General features: G+C 44.4%; 1 protein-coding gene across 4 annotated transcripts in view; it reads left to right on the top strand.

The window, feature by feature from the left end:
• Window positions 1-24,860, top strand: part of NR6A1 (nuclear receptor subfamily 6 group A member 1) — a 232,593-nt gene extending 207,733 nt beyond the window's left edge. For 2 of the 4 annotated variants that reach the window (XM_086684000.1, XM_086684002.1), the window contains 6 exons: window positions 5,041-5,195; window positions 6,614-6,841; window positions 8,168-8,422; window positions 15,804-15,925; window positions 17,612-17,764; window positions 19,625-24,860. In XM_086684000.1, the coding sequence (XP_086540126.1) occupies window positions 5,041-5,195; window positions 6,614-6,841; window positions 8,168-8,422; window positions 15,804-15,925; window positions 17,612-17,764; window positions 19,625-19,713 (1,002 nt within the window). In that variant the 3' untranslated portion in view covers window positions 19,714-24,860. The remainder of the gene's footprint in view (window positions 1-5,040; window positions 5,196-6,613; window positions 6,842-8,167; window positions 8,423-15,803; window positions 15,926-17,611; window positions 17,765-19,624) is intronic. The other 2 variants (XM_086684001.1, XM_086684003.1) reach the window with 2 other exon arrangements.
• The last annotated feature ends 231 nt before the right edge of the window (window positions 24,861-25,091 follow it).

Genomic DNA, 25,091 nt, shown 5'->3' with positions numbered 1-25,091 from the left:
TTAATTTTTTGAAAAACCTTCATACTGTCTTCCATAGTGGCCACAACCATTTTCCATTCCCACCCAGCAGTGCACAAAGGTTCGAATTTTCTGCATCTTCTCTAGTACTTTTTATTTTCTGTTTTTTTCTGTTACTGTCATTCTGGACAGGTGTGAGGTTTTAATTTGCATTTGTCTGATTGGTGACATTGAGCATCTTTTCATGTATTTGTTGGCTATGCTGTTTATATGTCTTTGGAGATTTTTTGGGTCTGTTTTTGTCTATTCAAATCTTTTGCTGCCCCCCCCCCCATTTTTTTTTGGAGAGAGAGAGAGAGAGAGAGTGCATGTGAACATAAGCAGGGGAGGGACAGAGGGAGAGGGAGAGGGAGAGGGAGAGAGAGAGAGAGAGAGAGAGAGAGAGAGAAAGAGAAAGAGAAAGAAAGAGAATATCCTAAGCAGGCTCCATGCTCAGTGCAGAGCTCAACATGACAAGAAGCCTTTTCTCTGTTTTCTTTTAAGAGTTTTACAGTTTCAGGTCTTACATTTAAGTCTCTAATCCATTTTAAGTTGATTTTTGTATGTAGTATAAAAGATCAGAATCTACTTTCATCCTTTTGCATATGAATATCTAGTTTCCTTATACCACTTGTTGAAGAGACTATTGTTGTGTAGCCTTGGCAGCTTTGTCAAAGATCTTTTGACTCTACATATGTGGGCTTATTTGGGGGCTCTCTGTTCTGTTCCATTGGTCTATAGTCCTGTCCTTATGCCAGTACCATGCCATACTGTTTTGGTTGCTGTAGCTTTGTAATATGTTTTGAAAACAGGAAGTGTAGGGGCGCCTGGGTGGCGCAGTCGGTTAAGCGTCCGACTTCAGCCAGGTCACGATCTCGCGGTCCGTGAGTTCGAGCCCCGCATCGGGCTCTGGGCTGATGGCTCAGAGCCTGGAGCCTGTTTCCGATTCTGTGTCTCCCTCTCTCTCTGCCCCTCCCCCATTCATGCTCTGTCTCTCTCTGTCCCAAAAATAAATAAACGTTGAAAAAAAAAAATTAAAAAAAAAAAAAAACAGGAAGTGTAAAGGCCTCTAGCTTTGTTGGTTTTTGTCAGGTTGTTTCGGCAATTTGTGGTTCTTTGTGTTACCATATTAATTTGGGACTTTTTTTTTCTATTTCTGCAAAAAATGCCATTGGAATTTTGATAAGGATTATACTGAATCTGTAGATCACCTTGGATCCTATGGACATTTTAACAATATTGTTTTTTAATCTGTGAACACAGGCCATCTTTCCATTTATTTATATCTTTAATTTCTTTCAGCGTTATACAAGTCTTTCATCCCTTTAATTATGTTTATTCCTAAATATCTTGTTCTTTTTGATACTATTGTAACTGAGATTGTTTTCTTAATTTCCTTTTCAGATTTATTGTTAGTATATAAAAATGCAACTGATTTTTGTATATTGATTTTTTTTTTTATCCTGAAACGTTGCTGAATTCTTTTTTTTTTTTTTAAGTTTGTTTATTTTGAGAGAGAGACAGAACAAGTGGGGAAGGGGCAGAGAGAGAGAGAGAGAAAGAGAGACAGAGAGAATCCCAGGCAGGCTCTGCACTGTCAGTACAAAGCCCAGTGCTGGGCTCGAACTTATAAGCCGTGAGATCATGACCTGAGCCAAAGTCAGATACTTAACTGACTGAGCCATCCAGGTGCTCCTGCTGAATTCTTTTATTAATTCTAAGTTTTCTGTGTGGAATCTTTAGAGTTTTGTATTTACAAGATCATGTCATCTATAAACAGAGGTACTTTACTTCTTTCTGGTTTAGATTTTTTAAAAATTTCTTTTACATGCCTAATTGCAACGGCTAGGACGTCTAATACCGTGTAACGAGAAATGGCAAAAGTGGGCATTTTTGCTGTAATCCTGATCTTAGGAAAAAAGCTCTTAGTTTTTCATTATTGAGTAATGATATTAGCTGTGGGCTTTTCATGTGTGGCCTTTATTTGTAGTCATTCTTTTTGTATTTAGATGCAGCAGAAAGTTTTTCCACTGGGAATAATTCTTTTTTTTTTTTTTTAATGTTTATTTTTTTTTTTTAATTTTTTTTTTTCAACGTTTATTTATTTTTGGGACAGAGAGAGACAGAGCATGAACGGGGGAGGGGCAGAGAGAGAGGGAGACACAGAATCGGAAACAGGCTCCAGGCTCTGAGCCATCAGCCCAGAGCCCGACGCGGGGCTCGAACTCACGGACCGCGAGATTGTGACCTGGCTGAAGTCGGACGCTTAACCGACTGCGCCACCCAGGCGCCCCAATGTTTATTTATTTTGAGAGAGAGTGAGAGCACAAGCAGAGGTGGGGCAGAAAGAGAGAGAGAGAATCCGAAACAGGCTCCGTGCTGTCAGCACAGAGCCAGACATGGGGCTTGATCTTCTAAACCGTGAGATCATGACCTGAGCAGGAATCAAGAGTTGGACACTTAACCGACTGAGCCACCCAGGCGCCCCGGGAAGAATTCTTAAGCATTTCCTCAATGAAGAACCTTCCTCAACATTACCCAATGACTTTTGAGTACTCTTCTCCCAACATGCCAGGGCTTTTCAGTCGCTTATGTCTCTAGACCCTATGTTCTCTCTAGAATTGAGGTAGCTGATGCTCAGAGAAACATTCCTATTTCATCTCTCGTTACATTTGACATTTTGCTACTAGGCATATAATTTCCTCTTTTGTCTTTTACTTTTTTAGATGATCTGTTAGGAAGAGAAAGCTGTGATCTCCAAGTGCTTAATTACAAGGGATAGAATTGAGCAACTGTTGTGCACTTGCACCTCATAACTTTATCTTAGATCAACCTCCCAAGTATGTCTGGCTCAGTTTTGCACCCTGTGAGGGAATCCTGAACTGTGAAGGAGGTGGTGTTATCTTCATTTTACAAGTGAGGGAACTAAGGCTCAGAAAACTTGAGTGACTTGCCCAACAGTGAGCACCCAAGTAGAAAATGACAGATGAGGTCTGAACCTAGACGTAAGCACTGCTGGTGTGTTCCATCCCCTTAATGCATCACTGATGGCCTAGTGTACTATGGGACCCATAGGAAGAGACAGGTACAGTACACCTTTGTCTCCCAGCTGGAACCAGTCTTACTGACTGGTTGTTTTCACCTCGCTCAAGTACTTCCATGCCCTCTAAGCTCTGGTCTTCCTCTCACTGCCATCACTGAGCCTGCTTCAGTCAGGGTGTCACTAAATGTCTTACAGTTTGATGGCACCTTTTGTCTTCACAGGTCTTTTTTTTTTTTTTTTTTAATGTTTATTTATTTTTGAGAGAGAGAGACAGAGACAGAGCACAAGTAGGGGAGGGGCAGATAGAGAGAGAGAGACACAGAATCCAAAGCAGGCGCTAGGCTCTGAGCTGTCAGCACAGAGCCTGGTGTGGGGCTTGAACCCACAGACCATGATGAGATCATGACCTGAGCTGAAGTCGGACACTTAACTGAGTAAGCCATCCAGGTGCCCCTTCACGTGTCTTATACAATGTGTGATTTCAGTGTTCTAAAGATCCCTAAGTGAAAAGATTTGTTTTGCTACATGTGCTTGAATAAAGACTACCGTACCTCCAATTCAGTACACAATCTAAGTTATTTAAGGCCAGTCACTCAACTTGTGTACCAGTTAAATGTTTCTTGTTTTCCCTCCAAGTCCTGTATGCTGGCTGGCTTCCGGTTCTAAATGCCTCCTGTATTTATGATCAGAGCAGCTCAAGGTTTCCTCACAGGCTGCTGGAACAAAGAGTTATGCAGGTTTGACTCAGATTTCAGAGAAAATGTCCTCCCAGGCTTTCTATAGAAACAAAAAATAAAAATGTATCTGGCCTTTCCTCCTTACTACTCACTCTCATCCCATGCGAAGTTTAGCCAGTTAAGCTTCAACTCTGGGTTAAACACTGTGTAGAAGATGTGTTTACTCACTCCCTGTGTGGTATGATAGCTAGAGCCAGGGACTGAATACTTGGATACTTTGGCCTCTTCCTCAAACTCCTCCCCAGACGTGGACACACAGTGTGATCTTGGGCAAGTCAGTTCACTTGTCTGAGCTAGAGTTTCTTCTCATTTATTTAGTAGGGTTGGGAATGTCTTTCTTACTAAGAAAATCCATGTGGAGTTTTATGGACAGTACTTACTAAGTGAACATTTGTTTATCCAACGTGCATTTTTTGAGCACTTTTTTCTAGGTTCTAATCATAGCCTTAGGTCTAATAGAGGGTATTCTTATGATACATTACCATAAATGCTATAAAAATAATAATGATTATGAAGATATCATTGTCAGCCTTCCATAATTATTGCTATGTGCTAAGCCCTTTTCTAAACATGTGATAATGTATTAACTAATTTAATCCTCACAATAACCCCACGAGACAGATATTATTCTCTCCACCACATAGATAAAGGAATTTAAGTTAAAATAGGTAAATGACTTGCCTAAGATTGTACAATTTTTAGAAAGTAGCAGAACCTGTGTTGGAACAAAGGTGGTCTGACTCTAGAATTCGTACTCTTAACCACTGTGTTATTCTGCCTATCTCAGAATCCATAGAATTGTAAGTGGACAGAAGAAGGACCTAAAATTCTGTCTAGGTAGTGATAGAGGGTTCACAAAGAAGGTAACATTTGAATTGGGTCTTAAAAGGCAAGGAGGAGTTTGTTATTGAAGAGTGGTGTTTCAGGGGTAGGGAAGAATAAACTCAAAGACAAAGAGGAATGATGATGAAGAACATAGACACTTTGTGGCTTGAGAGGAGGGTAAACGGACAAGAGGAAAATTATGGTGAGCTGTGGTGCTAGGAAGCAAGCAACCGAGCTGTCCTAAGATTAGTGAGAGACAAAAAAAAAAAAAAAAAGATTAGTGAGAGACTGTGGGGTATGGAGGTAGAAGAGGGGGAATCTGGGTTTTTCTCTAGAGAGTTCTAGGAATGTGAGTTTTAAATACATTTCTCAGTCCTAAAGAAGGAACGGAGGTTATCCTGGGCACCCAGTCTAACATGTGTCAATTCCTTGTCAAAGATATCAGAGGAGGAGATCGAAAGGATCATGTCTGGGCAGGAATTTGAGGAAGAGGCCAATCACTGGAGCAACCATGGTGACAGCGACCACAGTTCCCCTGGGAACAGGGCCTCAGAGAGCAACCAGCCCTCACCGGGCTCCACACTGTCCTCCAGGTGAGCTTCAAGGCAAACCCAGCATCATCTAGGGATCACCCAGAGAGTACACAGACCCACACGGAACCTCTGGGCTGTCTCAGCCATTGTGCTCTTGTTCCCTCAGTCTTTGGGGCAGGGACGGACCAGGATGACACAGAACAGCATTTCACAGCCTACTTTTTGCTGAAGACCTTGAAAATGTCAGCAGTCTCTTTGCAGACTAATAAAGTACTATAGCTGCTGTCTGTGCCCATACGTTCTTCACCTAACAAAATAACATTTTAAATGTAGCTCTTTTCTCTCATTTACTTTATCACTGAAATAAAACAAACCACATTGACAATATTGAATTAAGTTCTAATTTCTTTGCCTCAGCAAGAGTGAAGATTTTCACTTTATAAATTTTAAGAAACTGAAAAATTTTAAGCCAGTGATTTAAATTTGCTGTTATCATGGAATACCAATTTGGAGACTCTTTGTTCAAGAATGTTAAGTTAGTTGTTATGTGTAAATGTAGCCATCAACTACCAGGGAAGATTTCCTTTTTGCAGAAATCTTTCTTATAGGACAGGGATTGATAAACTTTTTCTCTAAGGCCAGATAATAAATAATTTAGGCTTTGTAGGCTATACAGTCTGGGTCTCAGCTACTCAACTCTACCATTATGGTGCAAGAGCCACCAGACACTACGTGAATGAATGAATGTGGCTGTGTACCATTAGCCTATAGTTTACCAGCCCCTGTTACAGGAAATGCATCTAGGTAAAGCTACAGGATTGTTGTTTTAGGTAACAGAGTGGTTAGATTTCTTCAGTGGTTAGTGGTTAGATTTTTCCAATGGTCAGTGATTAGATTTCTCCAGGAAAATACCAAGAATCTGCCTGCAGATTTTTATCTGCCTTTTTCTTGGAATTTTACTGTAACTTTTATTCATTCATTTGTTCCTTTTTGTTTCAGTTCTTTCAGTTGTTCCTTTTCTGTTCCTTCTTTTGAATGTTTAGGGGAGTTGTTACCACATGTCAGGTTCCTTGCTAGGTGCTGGATTTGTTTTGTGGCCTGGCAAGGCCCTTAGGCTGGCTGTGCGTTAGTTTTCCTAGTAATAAAAAAATACATACCCCCACACCTTTGTGGACCAGAGTCTGTGAGTATCCATTAAAATCTCTTCAAATGTGGCACCTATACAAAGAATTTATTCAACCACTCTTTATTCAGTACCTATTTTGCCAGGTGCTGGGTGTCCAGTGATAAGTCACACATACACACATCTGTACAGAGTCCCTATCTGGTAGGGGAGACATGCATGTAACCGTTAATTATGTCCCTGATGAAGACACACTGCATGGCCAAAGAACACCTTAGCCACATTGTGGCTCACTTCCTTTGAGCAGGCAGTACACCTGCCATGGTTCTGCTTGACATGAAACTTTTCTTTCCAGTAGGTCTGTGGAACTAAATGGATTCATGGCATTCAGAGAGCAGTACATGGGGATGTCTGTGCCTCCACACTATCAATACATACCGCACCTTTTTAGCTATTCCGCCCACTCGCCACTTCTGCCCCCACAAGCTCGCAGCCTGGATCCTCAGTCGTACAGTCTGATTCACCAGCTGGTATCAGCGGAGGACCTGGAGCCATTGGGCACGCCCATGTTGATTGAAGATGGGTGAGTGCCCCATTTAGTCCTTGCAACTTCAAAATGATCTCCACCCCACACCCACCTTCATCCCTGGCTACTAATACCCTAGGCTTTGGAATGAGTCAGGGGATAATGAGTAATGACTGAAGCATCAGAGGACAAATCTGTATATATCTTTGAAGGCAGTGGTCCCTTGTTTTTCTCTTGAGCATCTTTTTTCATAGAGTTGGGACTGTTTTGTCAATCCTTATGGAATTTGGGATTAAAAGACTTGTTTCTGCTTGGGCCTAGCTAGGTAAGCCAGGCCCTGGGATGGGTCTGAAGTGCTTCTCTGGCTCTGAGTCAGAGATGAAATATACTTCTGGGGATAATCATACATTAAGTTCAGGCTCCGTAACAAGGCACTAACTGGTTGTGGACTATCTGCATCTCTAGCGAACGTACCCATTGGTAGCCTGGTGCCATGTGCTCTGTGTACAGACCTGAGTTGGTGGAAGGAATACTCTTTAAATCCTCTGTCACCTCTACCTGAGTAGATACTAGTTCAGCCTTCAGGCCCACCAATTGCTGCACCCATTCCTTTGGCCTGGGGCACAGGCTGTTTGCTATCAAGCTTAGATCCCTAGGATGTATCTGGAGATCTTTCAAGCTAGTCTCCAATATCAGAGGAGGAAATTCAAAGATTTTCTTATAAGAAGGACACACAAAATCTTTATAAATCTGAGTGTGGGGGTGTGGGGAAAAGTCATGCCCAGGGGCCTTGAGAGAAAGAAAACTGGGACCCTATCTCATCCAGCCCAGAGATGAGAAATGCCCTGCTCCTTCCATACAGCAGTAACTCACAAAGGCTAAGCAACTTTAGTTCCTGAACTCACCACCAGGGGGTGCAATGAGAGCAGGAAAACCTTCTGAACATGTTCTCTCTTTCAGCCGTCTGGCCTCAGGCTCATTTTTGTTGTCAGCCCCTGTATTGGGTGGGTACCAGACCTGACCTAATGGAGCTCTCATTGCCAAAACTAGTGCAAGGGTCACAGAATTTTCTCTCAACATGTGGAACATTTGTGGACACCAACATTAAAAGTCATACTCCCTAATAATTGCACAAATTTCCAAGCCTCCTTTCCTTTCTACAACCTTTTCTCACCAAACCCTCCTCCCCAGCCCTGAGCTTGCTGCTGGCTCCAGTCCTGCCGCCTTATCATTAGACTCAGTTGAATGAAGTTGGAGACCCATGATCAAGGGCAAGGAGCCCACTGCCAGAGACCCTTTCTACTCTTAGGAGTAGCCTCTACCTGTGCCCTTATCCTCCCTCTCTGGCCACCGGAAGTAATTTTCCACTGTCCCTACCCCCAGGTATGCTGTGACTCAGGCAGAGCTGTTTGCCCTGCTTTGCCGCCTAGCTGATGAGCTGCTCTTTAGGCAGATTGCTTGGATCAAGAAACTGCCTTTCTTCTGCGAGCTCTCAATCAAGGATTACACGTGCCTCCTGAGCTCTACATGGCAAGAATTAATCCTGCTGTCTTCCCTCACTGTTTATAGCAAACAGATATTTGGGGAGCTGGCTGATGTCACTGCCAAGTATTCACCCTCTGATGAGGAACTACACAGGTAAGGGCTGTTGGCTGGGGAGGAAGTCCCAAGCAACCAAACCATTGTCATTCCTGCAAGGTGGGGATGGAGTGCTCCCCACTGACACTCCAAAGGATAGGAATTAAAGCCACACACAAGGCTGGATTTGAATCCTCACTCTACCACTGACTACCTTTATGACCATGGTCAAGTCTCTGATCCCCAGGTTCTGAATTTCTAAAATGGGATAATACCAGTACTTCCCCCAACAAGGTAGTTGTGAAAAATAAATAATATTGTGCAGCATGCCTTAACAGAGTTCTAAGCTATTATTATTATTATTATTAATTATTATTATTTTAATCACATCTGGATCATTGAGGTAAGAGAATATATCTGGGAAAAACAAAAAAAATCTAAACTCTAAACTTTATCTGTAAGGTGAGGGGGCTCTGGGCTATAGTTTACAATTCAAGAATAAGACCTAGAAGTCACTGCAGTATCTACTGTGTGCCAGGCACCGGGCTTGGCTTTTTTTTTTTTTTTTTTTTTTTCCCTTAAGTTTATCTATTTATCTTGAGAGAGAGAAAGAGAATGTGAGCAGGGGACAGGTGAAGAGAGAGGGAGAAAGAGAATCCCAAGCAGGCTCCACACTGCCAGTGCAGAGCTCAGTGTGGGGCTCAGTCTCACAAACTCTTGAGATCATGACCTGAGCCGATACCAAGAGTTAGTCGCTTAACCAACTGAGTCACCCAGCTGCCCCTGGGCTTGGTATTTTATATGATTGTCTTCTTTCTTTCTCACAGCCTCCAGCATTATAGGTGTGGTTATGCCCATTTTATAGATAAGAAAACTGAAGTTCAAAGAGACCTGCCCTTGAGTGTTGGGACCAACACTCCAGAGCCTGGATTTGAACCTATGCCTACCTGGTGTCAAAGCTTAGGCTCTGTTACTGTATCTGAGATGCAGTGAGATGGTAACAGCATGGGACTAAGAGACTGAGCCATTCTTTTCAATGTTTTCTGGCATAATGTCTCATCCCAGCTGACCAGGATCCTAATCTCCCTGTCTGGCACAAATCTTTTACTCACTTTGAAGACCTACAGCACATGGTGACAACCCAAAATCAGAACAAATGATCAGTTGATACAGCTTTTCTGGCTTATTAATTTATCCATGTGAAAAATAAAGCTTAAATCACATTGCAATAGACATTTCATTAATTCACCTTTATTGAACAGTTTAAAAAAACGAAGTCATGGGATTCCAGAGCACCAAGAAAGAGAGGAGAAAAGGTACCCCCATCAATGAAAGCTGAAGGAGATGGGGTGCTAGCCCCCACACTTCTCTACACAGGACCAAAGTACATCTTCCCCTGCCATCCAGTTACCATGGCATAAAGACAGGGGGAGTGTTGGGCTGAGAGTAAAGCTCCAAGACTCTCAAGGGCTCTTTGCACAGCTGAGGGAGGGAGGAATCAGGGTGCCAATACCCTCCTCTGATTTTCTAATATTTCCTTTTCAGTGATGCTTACTGGTTTCAGGGTGATCTGTAAATGACAGAGCTTTGAACCCAGCTGACACTTTGACCTGTAAACAGAGCTATCTGATTTTGCTCATGACCTAACCCCTTGTCTTGAGCCTCTAATTCATTGTTTCTATGAAATTCCTATCTCCTCCTTAACTCTGGGCCAACTAAGTGTTTGAATTGCGGTTAGCAATGCTAATACTGCCAGGGTTTGTAGAGCTGGCCCAATAAGCCTGGCCTCCTTATTTGCTTGGAATCCACCAGTGCAGCCTGGGGCTGTCTACAAAGTCAGCCTATGGGATCCAGTCTCTATAGAATGATGGGTTTTCCCAGGTCTTCTGCAGGTAGGCAAGGATCATTGGCCATGCAGATCCCTCTGTGGCTTTGAGCTTTATAAGGCACCCCATCCCACTGTATCCAGTCCCTTGGGCCCTAAGAGCAAGGCAGGGGCCAGTAACTGCTAAATTAGTGAGGGAATGTTTATTTCCTAGGAAGCCTCCTTACCGAGGAGAACGTAGAGCTGCACTGTCCAATATAGTAACTGCTAGCCTCGGGTGACTTTTTAAATTTAATTTAATTAAAATTTAATAAAATGAAAAATTCAGTCCTCATTAGCACTAGCCACATTTCCACGTGCTCACTAGCCACATGTGATTAGTGGATCGTGTATTGGACAGTGCAGATACAGAACATCACCATCATCTCAGAAAGTTCTGTTGAACAGTGCTAATTCTAGATGATGTATTGGTGCTGAGCTCTCTAGTGGATTCTGAGGATAAGAAATAGATTTGTTGTCAGGACTTACTACTCCATGTTAAAAGCATATGGAATCCTTCCATGGAAAAATAGGAGTTAAATTTCAACAAGTTAGTTCTGATTCCATGTACTAGGACCCTGTCGTGCATGTCAGGGGAGCGGTGTTGGGATCGTAGATGATGCAGACACGGTTTCTGACTCAGGTGAGAGCCCCGTGGTTTAGGGGATTGGGAGACAAATAGAAACAGATAACAGTCTATAATCCAGGGGGATACTGGTAGAGATTGAGGGACATATGAGGGACTAGGAAGTAAGTACCTCTACTTGCATAATCAGGTAGTGCTTGCCAGAGGATAAGACATTTGAGTTGCATCTTGAAGTGGGTTTTTATATGTAGATTATAGAGAACAGGAGGAAGGCAGGAGATAAAACAGAGTCCTAGAAGTTAGAGATCTCGGATAGTTGGTTTGTGTACGGAATCAAAAGCAATCCTGTGGATTGTATAGAGAGAATGTATCTGAGAGACAGAAATGAGGGGAGAAATGACTGGAGAAAAAGGTATAAAAAGGCAGATCATGAAGGTATTCAAATGCCAATCTAAAGAATGTGGATTATATTATGTAACTACTGTTAAGTCCTAGGATGTTTTTAAGTGGAGTAATTACATGGGCAGTTAGCATTTTAGAAAGATCCCTGAGGCTCTAAAGTCAGGATTGATTGGCATGGACAAAGCTAGAGGGTGGTGTCTGTGTAGGAGGTTGTTCCATAATCCAGGTAAAAGAAAACAAGGCCTGGACAAGGCAGCAGTGACTATGGGAATAGGGAGGGCAGCACAAAATTAAGAGATAACAAGGAGGTAAAGTCAGTGGGACTTCAGTGAGTGGAAAGTTGGGTGGGGGTGCTACCAGGCAGGTGAGTGCCAATTCTCTTAGCCAAGATAATGGAGCCTGAGAAGAACAGGCTAGGAGATGAGCCACTCAGAGTTTGATCTGGAGTCTGTTGAGCCTGAGATGCATGGGGAACTGCCCTGGAGGTCAGAGGAAAAGGAAGTGTGAAAAAGCCTGGAATCAGGTACATCAGTGTAAAGCATTCCTTCCTCTGCTAGAAACCCAGGGTGTGGAGTCTGTAATTGGCCATAGCTCTTTTCTACCTTGCCTGCTCCTGCATTACTCCTACTCCCCCAAAATGCCTTTACTTTTTCACAACTCTTAAGTGCAAGTAAGTTCCTGCTGTCATGAAAGGGCTTTTCCCCGATGATACATGACCACCTCCTTTTCTCTTCTCAAATATTGAATCAAATTTATGGTACCCATTTTCCTTAATCAGGCTGTTATCAGACAGTGAGCTGGGTGAATTTGATTTAAAGCAGATTGTAGCACCAGCCAGTGACTGCTCCTGGCCCTAATCAAGACTCCTTCACTCTCAAGAGAAGATGCCTTGCACTAGATGGGCTTTAATGGGCAATTCTATCTCACAAGCACTAGCTCCATTTCTGCCAGATCTATGAAAAGTTGCCTCCCAGCTTCCCTGCTCAGATCCTAGCTGTAAGGTTCAAGAAACACAATCATTTTGCTGTTACAACAGGAGCAATGATGATGATGCCATTAATAATGATAATAGTTAACAATTATAGACCGTTTATTGTGCCAAATTCCATCTTAAGTGCTATACAAACATTATTTGTTTAGTCCTCACCACCACCCGAAGCAACTGCACTAATATTATCCTTGTTCCACAGAGGAGGAGCATGAGGGTCAGAGAGGTGAAAACTCAAAGCTACAAACCTAGGAAGAGATGAAGTAGACATCACCACCTAGATCTGTTGTGCTCCAAAGCCCAGAATCCTTACCGTTTCCCTCTGCTGAATTATTTAGCCTTCTCAAAACTTCGGCTTTCTGGAATGTGTCCTGGAGTTAGAGTCTTACTCCCATCGTGGAGTGTTTATGTGGGTGCTGAGATGGCAGTTCCTCTAAGGTTGTGGCTGATGACTGCTCCTGGGGGTAGGTGCATTTAGCTGAATGAAAAGGAGACAACTAGGCCTCTCAGCCCCCTTAATGGGACATAACTTACATAGTGTCAGTTTCAATTGCTGACTGAATGGTCCAGTGGTTTGGGGGATCCTGGCAGGAATGTTTTCTTTGTCCTAGCATGCCTATGTAATGGGAACCTCGAAGAAGAATGGGTGTGTTTGTCCAACTTTCTGGCTTTAAATGCTGATAATGTGCAGACAGGGAATACAGGGGCGTTAGAACTGTGGAGTGGGCAGATGTGGAGGAGGCACGGCTGGAGGAGAAAGCAGGCCCATGGAACAGAGAACAATTTGTTTATCAAGGGGTGGGATGCGGGGTGTGGAGGAAAGCTTTGCAGTCAGGCTGTGGAGACTGAGTGGGGGCTACTGGGCTGGCTGCCAGCCCCCCACCACTGTCAGGGGTCCATGATAGTTGCCTGTCCTAGGAAATTTGGAAAAGAGAGTATGTGCTGTCCCCAGTAGAACGGGCAGATTTGGGACATGTGCTCATGCCAGGCACTTGGGAGCTCCTTTGTATCCCTTGCAGTAAGTTCACCACCGCAGGCTGGGGGTCTGGCTGATAACCACACACCTGCAGGTTCTGCAGTGCCAGAGGGAGCACTTGGGGCAAGCGGTTGCTGATTAAGGGAGAGAACGTTATCTTTGTTTGCTACACTGCTCCGCGCCACAGACAGATGCTGGCATTGCCGCTCTGCTTGTGTCCTCCTTTTTGACCTACTGCTTTTCATCCCCACACCACCCCTCCAGGCAGATCCTAGAGGGAATTTGCAGGAAAGACCTTTTTCCTCTCAAGAACAGAAGTAGCCAGCAGAGTACTGTGATGAGGCAGTGATGTGATCTTCACTCTCAGGCCCACTGCCTCCTGCATGTCTCAGCAGCATCGAGGCACTGCAGCATACCCCGCACGTAGCTGAGTTGAGCCCTGGGCTGAGTTGCTGTGGGAACCTGACAGTCAGGGAGTGGACAATGGAGTGCTGAGAAAGCAACAGGCTTGGAATCAGAAAATTTAGGTTTAAACTTTGGCCCCACCCACCACCACTTATCTACCATGTAACTTTTGTGGAAGGCAAGATGCTCTTCTTTTGCTTCCTTATCCCTAACGTGGAGGTGATATCTCATGGTTGTCAGGGGGGTAAAATATAAGAATGCACTAGGGGCACAGTAAATAACCTCTCTGAGCTTTGTTTTCACATGTGAACAGAGAATTATAATACCAATTTGGTGGATTTATTGGGAGTATCCAATGAAATAATGTGTGTCGAATATTTAACAAAGTACCTGGCAAGTAGCAAATGCTCAACAAAGGGTAGAATGGTAGATAAGGTTAGTATAGGAGCTGTTCAGTATAAATTTGTCTATCAGCCAGTTTGGGAAAGTATTAATAAAGTTATAAAAACTGTTGGGCCAGGCACAGAGAGAAATGGAGTCAGCCGTCATTGTTGAGATCAGCTGATGGAAGAAACGAAACCCCAGCTCAGACTAAGAGGGAGCCAGACTTGGAGGCAAAAGGGCCAGGGCTCTAGATTGCAGGTAGCTGCTGCTGTAGCTCCCCCTGGTGCTTGAGAAGGGCAGATGCCTCTGGCTCCAACCAGGGCCAGGCTTTCCCCAGGGAAGAAAAAATGTGCTGCTTGCCCAGGAGGCCAAGTCCTTGCAAGGCCTTCAGAGTCAACGCAGAACGTAGTAGAGCCCAGACAGCAGTAGTACATCCCCAGGTGTTGAGGGGGGCAGACAGCGCCTTCTTGCCTGGCATAGGGCTGCAATACTCAGATCTGAACATGCCACCAGGGAGCAGTCCCAGGGCTGAGCATCTTCTCTCCATGACTGAGCTGCATCTAAGGCCTGTCTGGAACTCTCCTTAGTCCACTCCTGGAAGGGCAGAGGCTGAGCGTGACCCCGACCCCAGCTTTTATAAACACTTGCTTCCCCATTAAGCCTTTTTGCCTTCTTGGTTTGGTGGTGTCCCCACCTCTGGTATGAGGTATTCCCCACTAGGACCCAGAGGATTAGTCCTCTAACCTTGGCTTCCTTTTCCTAAAACTTGGTCTTCCCCCAAGGAGCTTTCTCCTGATCCAAAGAAAGGATCATGGTCCGCATTGAGTCTTACCTGCTATGTAGATGTTGGAAAAACCAAGGCCTTGGGAAGTTAGCCCAGGTTCCAGGTTCTAGCTCTGCCACCAACTCTATGCTTGTGGACCAGTCTCCTCCATTTTTTGAACTTCAGTTTCTCGTCCGTACAGTGGTAATGATAGTCTCACCTAGCCCATAGGGCTGAGAAGATTAAATGAGAAAGTACACATAAAGTGCCCAGCACAGGGACACCTGGGTGGCTCAGATGGTTGAGCGTCCAACTTCGGTTTGTGGGTTTGAGCCTCGCATCAGGCTCTCTGCTGTCAGCACAGAGCCTGCTTCAGATCCTCTGTCTCCCCCTCTCTCTGCCCCTCCCCCACTCACATGCTCTCTCTCAAAAATAAATAAATGTATTTTTTTTTGAAGTGCCCAGCACAGAGACTGGTATGACATGGAGGCTCAGTTAATGTTTCTGTCCCTCCCTAGCTGAAGTCAGGGATGCCAAACATTTTTTTTCACTGTGTGTAACCTCAGCCCTGCTAGAAACAGTGAACCTAAAAAATATAACCGTCAGCTTTTTCTTCATCGTGGCAGAAGCTCACATAGAGTCACCATGGCAGCTGCCATTGACACTGCAGGCTGCATTTCAACAATAGTAGTACCTTAATAATGTCATATTTCTCCACATTTACGTTTCACAGACTGCCTTTGGCCCTTGTTACCCTAAGCAGACAAATGTTACTATTTTACAAAAGAGGACCTCAAAGGTTAGAGGGGTCAAATGATTTTCCCAAAGTCTTATAGCTTTTATATGTTGGAGCTGGATTTGAACTTAGATTTGATTGACCCCACCTGACCTTGGGAACCTCAGCTTATATGAGCTCTCTTGGCTGCTAGACAAACCATGGAGCTACCTGTCCTTCACAAATGGTTCTGGATTCCATTTCCCCCAAGTTCGGGCTCTTTTCAATCCTAGATTCCTTAAGGAGCTATAGGAGACCTCTGGCTTCCCTTCCTTGACCTCCACTGTCTGTTTCCCAGATTTAGTGATGAAGGGATGGAGGTGATCGAGAGGCTCATCTACCTATATCACAAGTTCCATCAGCTAAAGGTCAGCAATGAAGAGTACGCTTGCATGAAAGCAATTAACTTCTTAAATCAAGGTAAGTAGCTGGGGATGAGGAAAGGGGACTTTGTTGTTGTTGTTGGCCAGAGAGCATTTGCCCTCGTTTCACACACCACCTCCCACCCCTTTACCCTCAGGACTGTCACACAGAATCTGCCACACCATGTGGGTACCAATCTTAGATAAAGGCCTGTGCTCCCCTCATCCTGCCCCTCTATAGTGCAGAGCATGCTTTGGATTTTTTCTTCAAACCTAAATGCCACAGTCTCTATAACTCATAGAGGAAGGAAAAGGATTCGCTTTGTTTAGTCAGTTTTAATGCATTTAAACACAGACACCAAGGACAGTACATGCGTCATTTAAAATTTGTACCAAGTTTACCAGCAACTGAAGAAGAGCAGGGTGACTGATGAAACTTTTGGAGATAAGACCTCTGTGACAGTCTGGCAGTGCTTCTGACAGCCCCTTCAGGGCAGAATGGTGGTGCACAAGAACTCACACAATGCGTATCAAGCATGGCTTTTGTTTAGAGGAGGGCCGAATGTGGTTTATGTGGGGGATTACCTGCAAAGTGGCGCTTGGTAGCTGCTAGTGACCGGAGTGTAGAGGAGAATTTGTATTCTCTTTTTTCCAAAGTAGCGTATGAGTGCTGTACTCTCACAGTGCAACGGGGCGCTTTTGCTGCCTTGTAACATTGAAAGTGCTCTCTTCCTGTGTTCAGTTTCCTAGTCGAGACTTCCAATACCCTCCTCTTTGCCTACTCCTCCTGCTGCTTCTCCACTATTCATTCATTTGTCTTCTCCACTCATTTATCTGCTGTTCTGTGTGCCTTCCCTAGACCAGGCACTGTATTGAGCATTAAAGATATTAAATAAAAATAGACCCCAGGTCTCTGGCCTCAAGAAATACACACTTTAAAATGGCACTTAACACATTACTTGAGCCTCAGATGGGAGGGAGATCAGCAGCAACTTCTTGGAGGAGAAATCTGAGTAGGGCCTCAAAGGCTGGGTAAGATATATAGAGAGAGAATATTTATGTTCTCTTATTTATGTATATACAAATTGTGTGTGTGTGTGTGTGTGTGTGTGTGTGTGTGTGTGTGTGTGTGTAAACTGTATATTCTATAGATAAAAGGGATTGTGTGTGTGTGTACATACATACATGTCCATATATATTATATATACACATATACATTTTTATATAAAGAGAGAAATCTATATAGAAAAAGCTGGAGTGACAGCCCAGGTAGAATAGTGTGAGCAGAAGCACATAGGAGACCATATGTGAGTATATGCCTAGCATAAACGTGTAGGCTCCGCAAGCTTTCTGATCGGCCTCCAGCAAAGGGCCAGTTTAAAGATACTCTGAAAGATACATTGTGAAAGGTAGATTATTCAGCCATTTGTTGAACATCCACTGGTGCCTGTTTTGTGTCAAGCACTGTGCTGGGAGCTATGTAGGAGTTGAGGAAGATAGAGCCTAGCACTCAAGTGTTTCAGTCTAGTGATTGTCCTTTATAATTTTTTGCCTTTATCTGATTTCTCTCCCCTTGTCCAGAGTTTTGTTCCTCCATGTCAGAAAGAGAAAAGGTCTCCTATTGTGACAATGTTTAATAACTTTTAATTGAAAGATGCACATATTGAAGGAGCTGGTGTTCTTTCCCCAATAGAAAACCCCTCCATTTCCTGTGTGTGTGTGTGTGTTTTTTTTTTTTTAACAGATATCAGGGGTCTGACCAGTGCCTCACAGCTGGAACAACTGAACAAGCGATATTGGTACATTTGCCAGGATTTCACTGAATATAAATACACACATCAGCCGAACCGCTTTCCTGACCTCATGATGTGCTTACCTGAGATTCGCTATATTGCAGGTAACATTCTTAGTGCTGGGCTTCCAAACCTTCCTTGGCTTGTGAAGGGAATGAGACAGGCAGTGTTTTCAAAATGCTTATTCCAGGCCCATCACCAACTGCATAAAAGAGCTTCTACCATTGCCCTCAGAAAAGTTACATTATAATGAGAATTTTGTGTTTTCTTTGTAGGGAAAGAGAGTCTGACATTTCCTTTGTGCCTATGATGTGCAGGGTGCTTTGCGGCCTTTTGTTACTTAATCTCAGAACAAACTGCAAGGCTAGTGATTGGTGATATTATGGTCATTCGGTGGATGGCGAAACAGGTTCAGGGTTTCCCAAATTAACTTCAATTCCTGAGTTATATACTTTAAAAGGGTGGATTTTATGGTATTTGAATTAATTATATCTCAATTTTTTTAATTAACTTCATTTTGGAAAATTTCTTACAGATTTTCTGGGATCATTCATTTAAAGTGATACCTTTAAAATAATTCTCAAAAATTATACCTTTGCAAAGGACTTCTTGTTGTTATTGTTGCCTTACTTCATTTGGTAAAGATTCTTGTGTAGAGTAGCCAGTATACACTGAGGGAAAACACAGAAATGTGACCTCTAGACTAAGATTGTTCCTGTCAGATTCAGCAGTGCAATTTTGAAGGAAAAATTTTTCAATCTGATAAAGGAATTTTTGTTTCTACTTTTTGGACCTAGATAGTCTAGCAGATCTGAAATGGACCTAAAATTTTGGTATTTTAGGGGTGCTTTGGTAGTTTATATCTCAGCATTTCCAAATCTTTGTCTTACTGAACAAGATATTAATCAGATGCTCTCTGAAATAAAGAGAGGGCAGTAATTAATACTGAGCTGGATTCTCAACTCTGGCAGCATTTTGAATCACCTGCGAAGCTTTTAAAAAATATCTGTGCTTGGATTGTACCCCAGAAATCCTGATTTAATTGATATGGCATGGGACCTGGGCATGACTCTAAGATACGGTCAGGGAGAAGAACGACGGCCTCAGATATCTACAAAGTATGTTAGCACACTGAATGCTCTGTGAAGTCCTCCAATAAAGAAACCTGTATACCTTTATGAACCCTGAATTTCTCAAATTTACTTGCCCCTGTGATCACCCCCCTCCTTTTCTTTCCAGTACTTTTACTCACCCGTTATACTATTCAAAAGAACAGTGCTTTTTGGAATGCTAGTTAGAGAATCTAACAGGAAAAAAAAAAAACCAGAATATGTTTCTCATGGTATTTTAGCTCTAAGAGAACATCTAGGAATACCTTTCAGTTTCAGATTCTTCATCTATAGAATAGGGATAAAAAGTTCCAGCTGTCACATGGAAATATTGTGAGCATTAGATAAGGCATTTAAACACCTAGTGCAGAGCAAGTAAATGGTAGCAATGATTATAGCTTGCACCATTACTAGACTCTCTAGGGCACCAGAATGGGTCTGGGTATCAGGATGTTAACACAGTTTGTCTGATACTCCTGGCACTTTTCTTGCTCCAATCACTCAAAAGGGCAATAAACATTCTCTCAGGGTGCCTGAGTAGTTCAGTCAGTTAAGCATCCGACTCTTGGTTTTGGCTCAGGTCATGATCTCACAGTTTGTGAGTTCGAGCCCCGCATCAGGCCCTGTGCTGACGGCAAGGAGCCTGCTTGGGATTCTCTCTCCCTCCCTCTCTGCCCCTCCCCTGCTTGCTCGCTCTCTCTCTCTCTCTCTCTTTGTCTGTCTCAAAATAAATAAACTTTAAAAAAAAAAAAAAAAAAGGCAACATTCTCCCTTTACCAGCCTGAGAGGAAGGAGGCAGCTACACTTTCCCACTGCAGCCACTTGCTAACTCTTCTTTTCCCACCTTGTTACCAGGAAAGATGGTGAATGTACCCCTGGAGCAGCTGCCTCTCCTCTTTAAGGTGGTACTGCATTCCTGCAAGACAAGTGTGGGCAAGGAATGACCTGTTCCCAGCGCCCCACCTCAGGCCAACTGCAACGCCTTGGGTGGGCAGGACAGGCTCCAGAAGAAAGAGCCAGAGAGACCAAGGTGGAGGCTGTGGAGCAGTGTTTCCAGTCGCCTCCATAGCAAGAAGAGTTTTTGTTTGTTTGTCTGTTTTTTTAACCTCATTTTTCTATATATTTATTTCACGACAGAGTTGAATGTATGGCCTTCAACATGATGCACATGCTTTTGTGTAAATGCAGCCGATGCATTTCCTTGCAGTTTACAGAATGTGAAGATGTTTAATGTTATAGTGTTGTCATTGTTTAGAGATAGTTCTTTTGTATTTTGAGGGAGAGGGTGGGATGGGGCTGAGATGAATATTTCCATAATGTTGACAAAGACGACTACCTCAGTGGGAAGGGAGGGATGTGACCATCCCTACTTTTTCCACATGTTCTCAGCAGACTCCTACATTAGTCTGTCAGAGAGCGAACTGCCTTTTTCTAGCTACCGAATTGCCAGGTAAAAGTAAAAGAGCACATCATAAAGGGGCAAAGTGGTGTTGGGAGGTTTACCAAGCAAAGTGGGGAAGACGTTGGGAACAGGACAGGAGATAAGGATTTAGCCATCTCTTTTCTTTGGAAAGCATGACAGTTGAGGGGGAAGGGCACAGTGACCAAATCTAAGTTAGGTGTCCTCCCTCCATACAAGTCCTCAGGGAGAAGGGTTTCTGTTCTCACACCATGCTGTGGGCTCCCCCCGCCCCCACCGTCTGAACCGCCACTGTCAGTTTCTGCCACTGTCAACTTTTCATCCCCACAAGTCCCTGGCAGTAAGTTAATTCTTGGGACTTGTCTACCAGCTCCCTAGGGGTCACAGCTACTTAGTTTCTTTACCTGGATCTACCAAGGTCCACTTTCCTCAGACTCCTGTCTCTCTCTTATAAATTTGGCTTCCTATTGGCCCTTTGAAAAAAAACTGAACAAAATGTCATGCTCTGAATCCTGGTGCCCACTGCTAATTTATTCTCCTTTCACCTTGCTTTCTTCAAAGGGTAGTGGGACAAAGGCCAGACTGCCAGAAGAATAATCTTCCTTTCCCTGTCCCTCCCCTCACCCCATCTCGTCCCACCCTCAGGACTGAATCCCAAACCTGCAGTCTTTCATACGGTGGGAAGGACCATCCCCCCATCTGCTGAACAGAAGTTTTGCCTCTTCATTCTACTCCCAAGTTCTCCTAATCTCTCCAAAGTGAGACCAGGTTTCCTTAGAAAGCCCAAGGATCAGAGTGGCCCAGCTGCCTGTTAGACTATCAGTGGCCTGGCTGACCAAGGCCTAGAGGGCTGGAGTCCAAAGCACCTGGAAGGGAAGTGGCAGGGGGTGGGGTGAGGCTCGAAACTACCTCATGTTCCTCAGGGTCCGGCTACCCCCTCTGCAGATATGGCCTGGACCTCCTAGTCTTTCACTACCTGCCCTACCTAGTCCTGGGAAATGTTCCTTACCCTCTTGGCTTTGGCCAGCGGCCATACCATGTCTGTCTTCGAGTTCTTTCAGGTGCTTTTCCTTTCTTTGCCTTACTGGAGCAGTTGTCTCTGCCTATACCCAGGTGCCTCCCACAGCCAGTGCAGCAGACAGACCACTTAACTGGGTGCCTCCCTGGGTGGGCTTGAGGGGCCCACAGCATTTTGTTTTTCCTGTTTAGTCAAAGGTCTTTTGCTCTCTTCCCAACCCGGCCTTGCAAAATTACCCAGTCAGCCACCACATCATGTGCATACCAGGTAGTCCGTGTCAGATTGTAATCTTTTCTTCCCAGTGAAATGTTACGGGTACCGGCAGAATGATGACTTTGTCCCTTGATGGATCTAAAACTCAGAGCATTCATTATTCCTTAATGCCATTTCTCCAGCTGCTCTGAAAAAGAAAAGAGACATGTTCCTCAGGAAAAGCTCCAACCAGAATGTTTTTCACTAGTTGATGGGAAGTGTTTTGTGTGTGTATCTGTTTATTTCTAAGTTCACAATATTTTTGTTCCCCTGAATTTTTTTATTTAACCAACTAGATCACATTCTTTGGCTACAGGTCAGACTCCAAGCTGCTTTCCTCAAGGTAGGGGAGGAGACATATATCAGAGTCCCCTTCTCCAAGACTGCTCCTGTGTGCAGTATCTTTCTTTGCTCTAGACCTCCATGTGTCAAACTATTTTTTGAAATTGCTTTTCTCTTAAATTAAGCATTTTACCGGTTGTGTTGGATATCAAAGGAAATTGCTCTCTGACAAGGCAAGAGCATGTCTCTCCAATAACGCAGCATTAAACAGAGCAAGTTGTTAATTTGTGGAGTGGGGGAAAGGTTCTGCAAGTTGCCATTGTACAAATCCATTTTTACAAATGTTTGCAGCAGATTCCACAGAACAAAGAGCCCATTCATTGCCAAGAGCCCTGCAGAATTTCTGAGCCAAGTGACCGTGTGTTCCAAGCCGGAGCCTGACCTGTGGACAGCCTTTAATGTCTTCTGCACCCAGTCCTTTTATGACGTGGGCTTTTTTTAAACAGGGTAAAGTGAATGTGTTGCATTGCAAACTCAGGTATTAGGAGGAGAAGGTAGGAGTGTAGCTAGCAGCGTGGAGACATTAGGTCAGCCACTAGATGTATTTGTGAATTTGGTTTGAAGGACACAGAGAAAGGTTGGAGGGGGAGGTTTGGTGTGTTTGTTTTTTGCCTTTCTTCCCATAATGTTTGGTTAACAAGGTAGCCTTTTTGCTAGTGGAAGAAGAAAAAAGTTGTGCATGTTGTCTCTAATTCCCTTCTCTTCTGTCCTCTCTCTGATCCCCTGCTACCAACAGCGCTCACTTTGAGTGAGTTTTTCCACCATAAAATTATAACCCTGAAAGCTGTGGTGAAGCTGTGTGCACTGCATTGAAACACACAGGCTTTTCCTTTCCTTTCCCATTAAGTGTTTTCTCGACCCAAGATAAAAGTTTGGAATCTTGGAACTTCACCTACAACTCATGCTCTCTGGCTCCTTTGTAGAATTTTGGAATTTTTCACGAGGTTCAGTGGTCTCGCCCTTAGTCTGGAGAAACTCCCCAGAACCTGTCTCTAAGCACTCCACCTGGCTCAGAGGACACCCGGCCCCATGTCTGCCCCGTAAGTGAGGTGAGCGAGCCTCCAGGGATAGAAGGCAGCACGCAGGAACCTCCCTGTCCTGTTCTCCAGAACCAGAGGATACATCAAGGGAATCTCAGGGTCTCTAAGGTATTGCTGACAGTCACCCACCCCACACCGACTTGCTTCTCACTTGCCACCCCATTTCAGGGATGTGAGTACCTGCCATGGCCAATACGTTACCAGGTCCTTAAAACCCTGGGCTCTCTGAGTTAGCTACCTTGTTCTGCTCCCCATTTCCTAACTTTGTTTGTTCTTGATTTCCTGAGGAATGGGACAGATGGAGACAGATGAACAAACACACTGGGCAGCACCTAAGCCATGTCCAAGGTTGGCCGAAGTAAGGGGACCCTGGCCTCTCAGTAGGGCAGGAAGTTGAGCAGTTGTTCCAAGTCTTGAGCTCTGGGCCCCTGGTTTATATGCCTTTTTCCTTGTTGCTTTTTAAAATTTTGCAATTATTTTAAGAAATCCAGGCTTTCAGACCAGCTCTTTTATTAAACTTTTCTTTATTGATTTTTTAAAACAAAAAACAAAACTAAAACAAAAAACAAAAAAACAAAAAAAAAAAACACCCACACTATTCTTACTTTCCCCAACTTGATCCATGAGAATTCCCCTACACTCCCCTCTGCCTTTGCAGTTAATCATTCCTCCCTTTTTCCTCAGCTTGAAGCATCTATGTCCAGTGTCTGTGAAATGATGTTTTATCTGTGTCTCAGGATGAGAAACGGCAATCATTCCACCAGGTGCTGGAAACTGATTAGCCTCGAGGCAAGGGTTTCTAGGGCCACAGCTCAGGGATGTGTATTTAATTACAGGGTCCCCAGAAACCCCTCTCTTGGCTGCCACAAGCAGCAGCTTCTTTTTTTGGGCTTGAGAGCTAGGCCTGGACTGTTTCCTCAGAAGCAGGAGCCCTAGAGAACATGTGGAGTCTGGGAGCAAGCTGGGGCTTCCTTCTCAGCTAGACCTGGGCTACATTGAAACTTGAAGACTTCTGGCTGTCCTGCAACATGAGCCACGGTAGCTCTGCCTCGGTATACCAGCTCATAAAAATGCCTGGTCCCTCTGCCCAATCCAGCTCCCGTCTGGCCTCCCTCCTCTGGGCCTGCAGCCCTAAATGAAGCACAGCCTGCTCAAGAATCAATTGCAGGCTCAAAGGGAAGCTGTGAGGTAGGCCAGAGTTTGCTCCAAGCCCAAGAAGAAAGTTGTGTTACTGGTGGAGGCTGGTCTTCTAAATCCTGGAGCCAGCCCTGCCAGCCAAAGGATCATTTTTGCCCTTTGGTGACCATTTTTTTTTTCTTTCTCTGAAATGTCTTATAATAGGTAAGAATGTTGTTGACTCAAATTTCCATGAAAAAGAAAAAAATAAAACTACCTCTTGAATGACATCCTGATCGATTCCTCCCTGAGGAATCCTGTGGGAAAAGAATACTGCAGCTCCCTCTCTGTTTACATGTTTCTGTCAGGAAAGAAGCCCTGCCTGCCCTGGGGTGTTGGTGTTCTTGTCCGTGTTGCCATCCCAGGCTTGCGATAGGGGCTTGTGGCTGCATTGCAATGTCTGGGCCGCGTCTGGGGAGTCCCAGCCACCTGCCCAGCCATGGACTAGCCACCCCCCCCCCCCCCGCCCCCTGCAGAGATCACCATTTCCTTCCTGTGATCCAAGGCACAGGGAGCACCACCTCCCACAACCCTACCGTCAGGTGCTGTAGTGGCACACACATCAGTGAACGTGTCCCTCAGCTACCTACTGTTGGCCCACTTCCACCCACAGTCCTGTGTAGGAATCGCATAAATGGGATGTCTCTGAGCCCTTGTCCCCAAAGGGCCGGCCAAGGGCTACCCAGGCCCTCTGCTACCTCCCACCCTGCCAGCTGGCAAGGGATGGGCCCTTTTCTGTGAATTGACTACCTGTGGAAATGTGACCAATTAGTGTGAAATGCATGTTTAGCAAATGTTAGGTACTGTATTTGAACCAATAAATGTGAATCCTTCTGCACGTGGCATCTGTCTGTGAAGCCTGTCTGGGGTTCTGGGGAGGGATGGTGGGGTGTCCAGAGGAGCTGGCTGGGGCCTTCAGACCCGTTGCTCCTGCTTGTAGCAGACACCCTCCCCACTCAGTTCCTGTTGCTGAGGGTCTGGCAGAGGGATAACGCAGAGCTGCTTGAATCAATGGCCCAGTACTGAGTAAGGTGTCTGCTCTGAGTGCCAGGCGCTACGCTGGGACTTTTCACA

Source organism: Puma concolor, chromosome D4 (genome assembly GCF_028749965.1).
Source record: "Puma concolor isolate L17-30 chromosome D4, mPumCon1.1.hap2, whole genome shotgun sequence".
Taxonomy (NCBI): Eukaryota; Metazoa; Chordata; class Mammalia; order Carnivora; family Felidae; genus Puma; species Puma concolor.
This window is presented reverse-complemented; position numbering and strand designations above follow the sequence as displayed.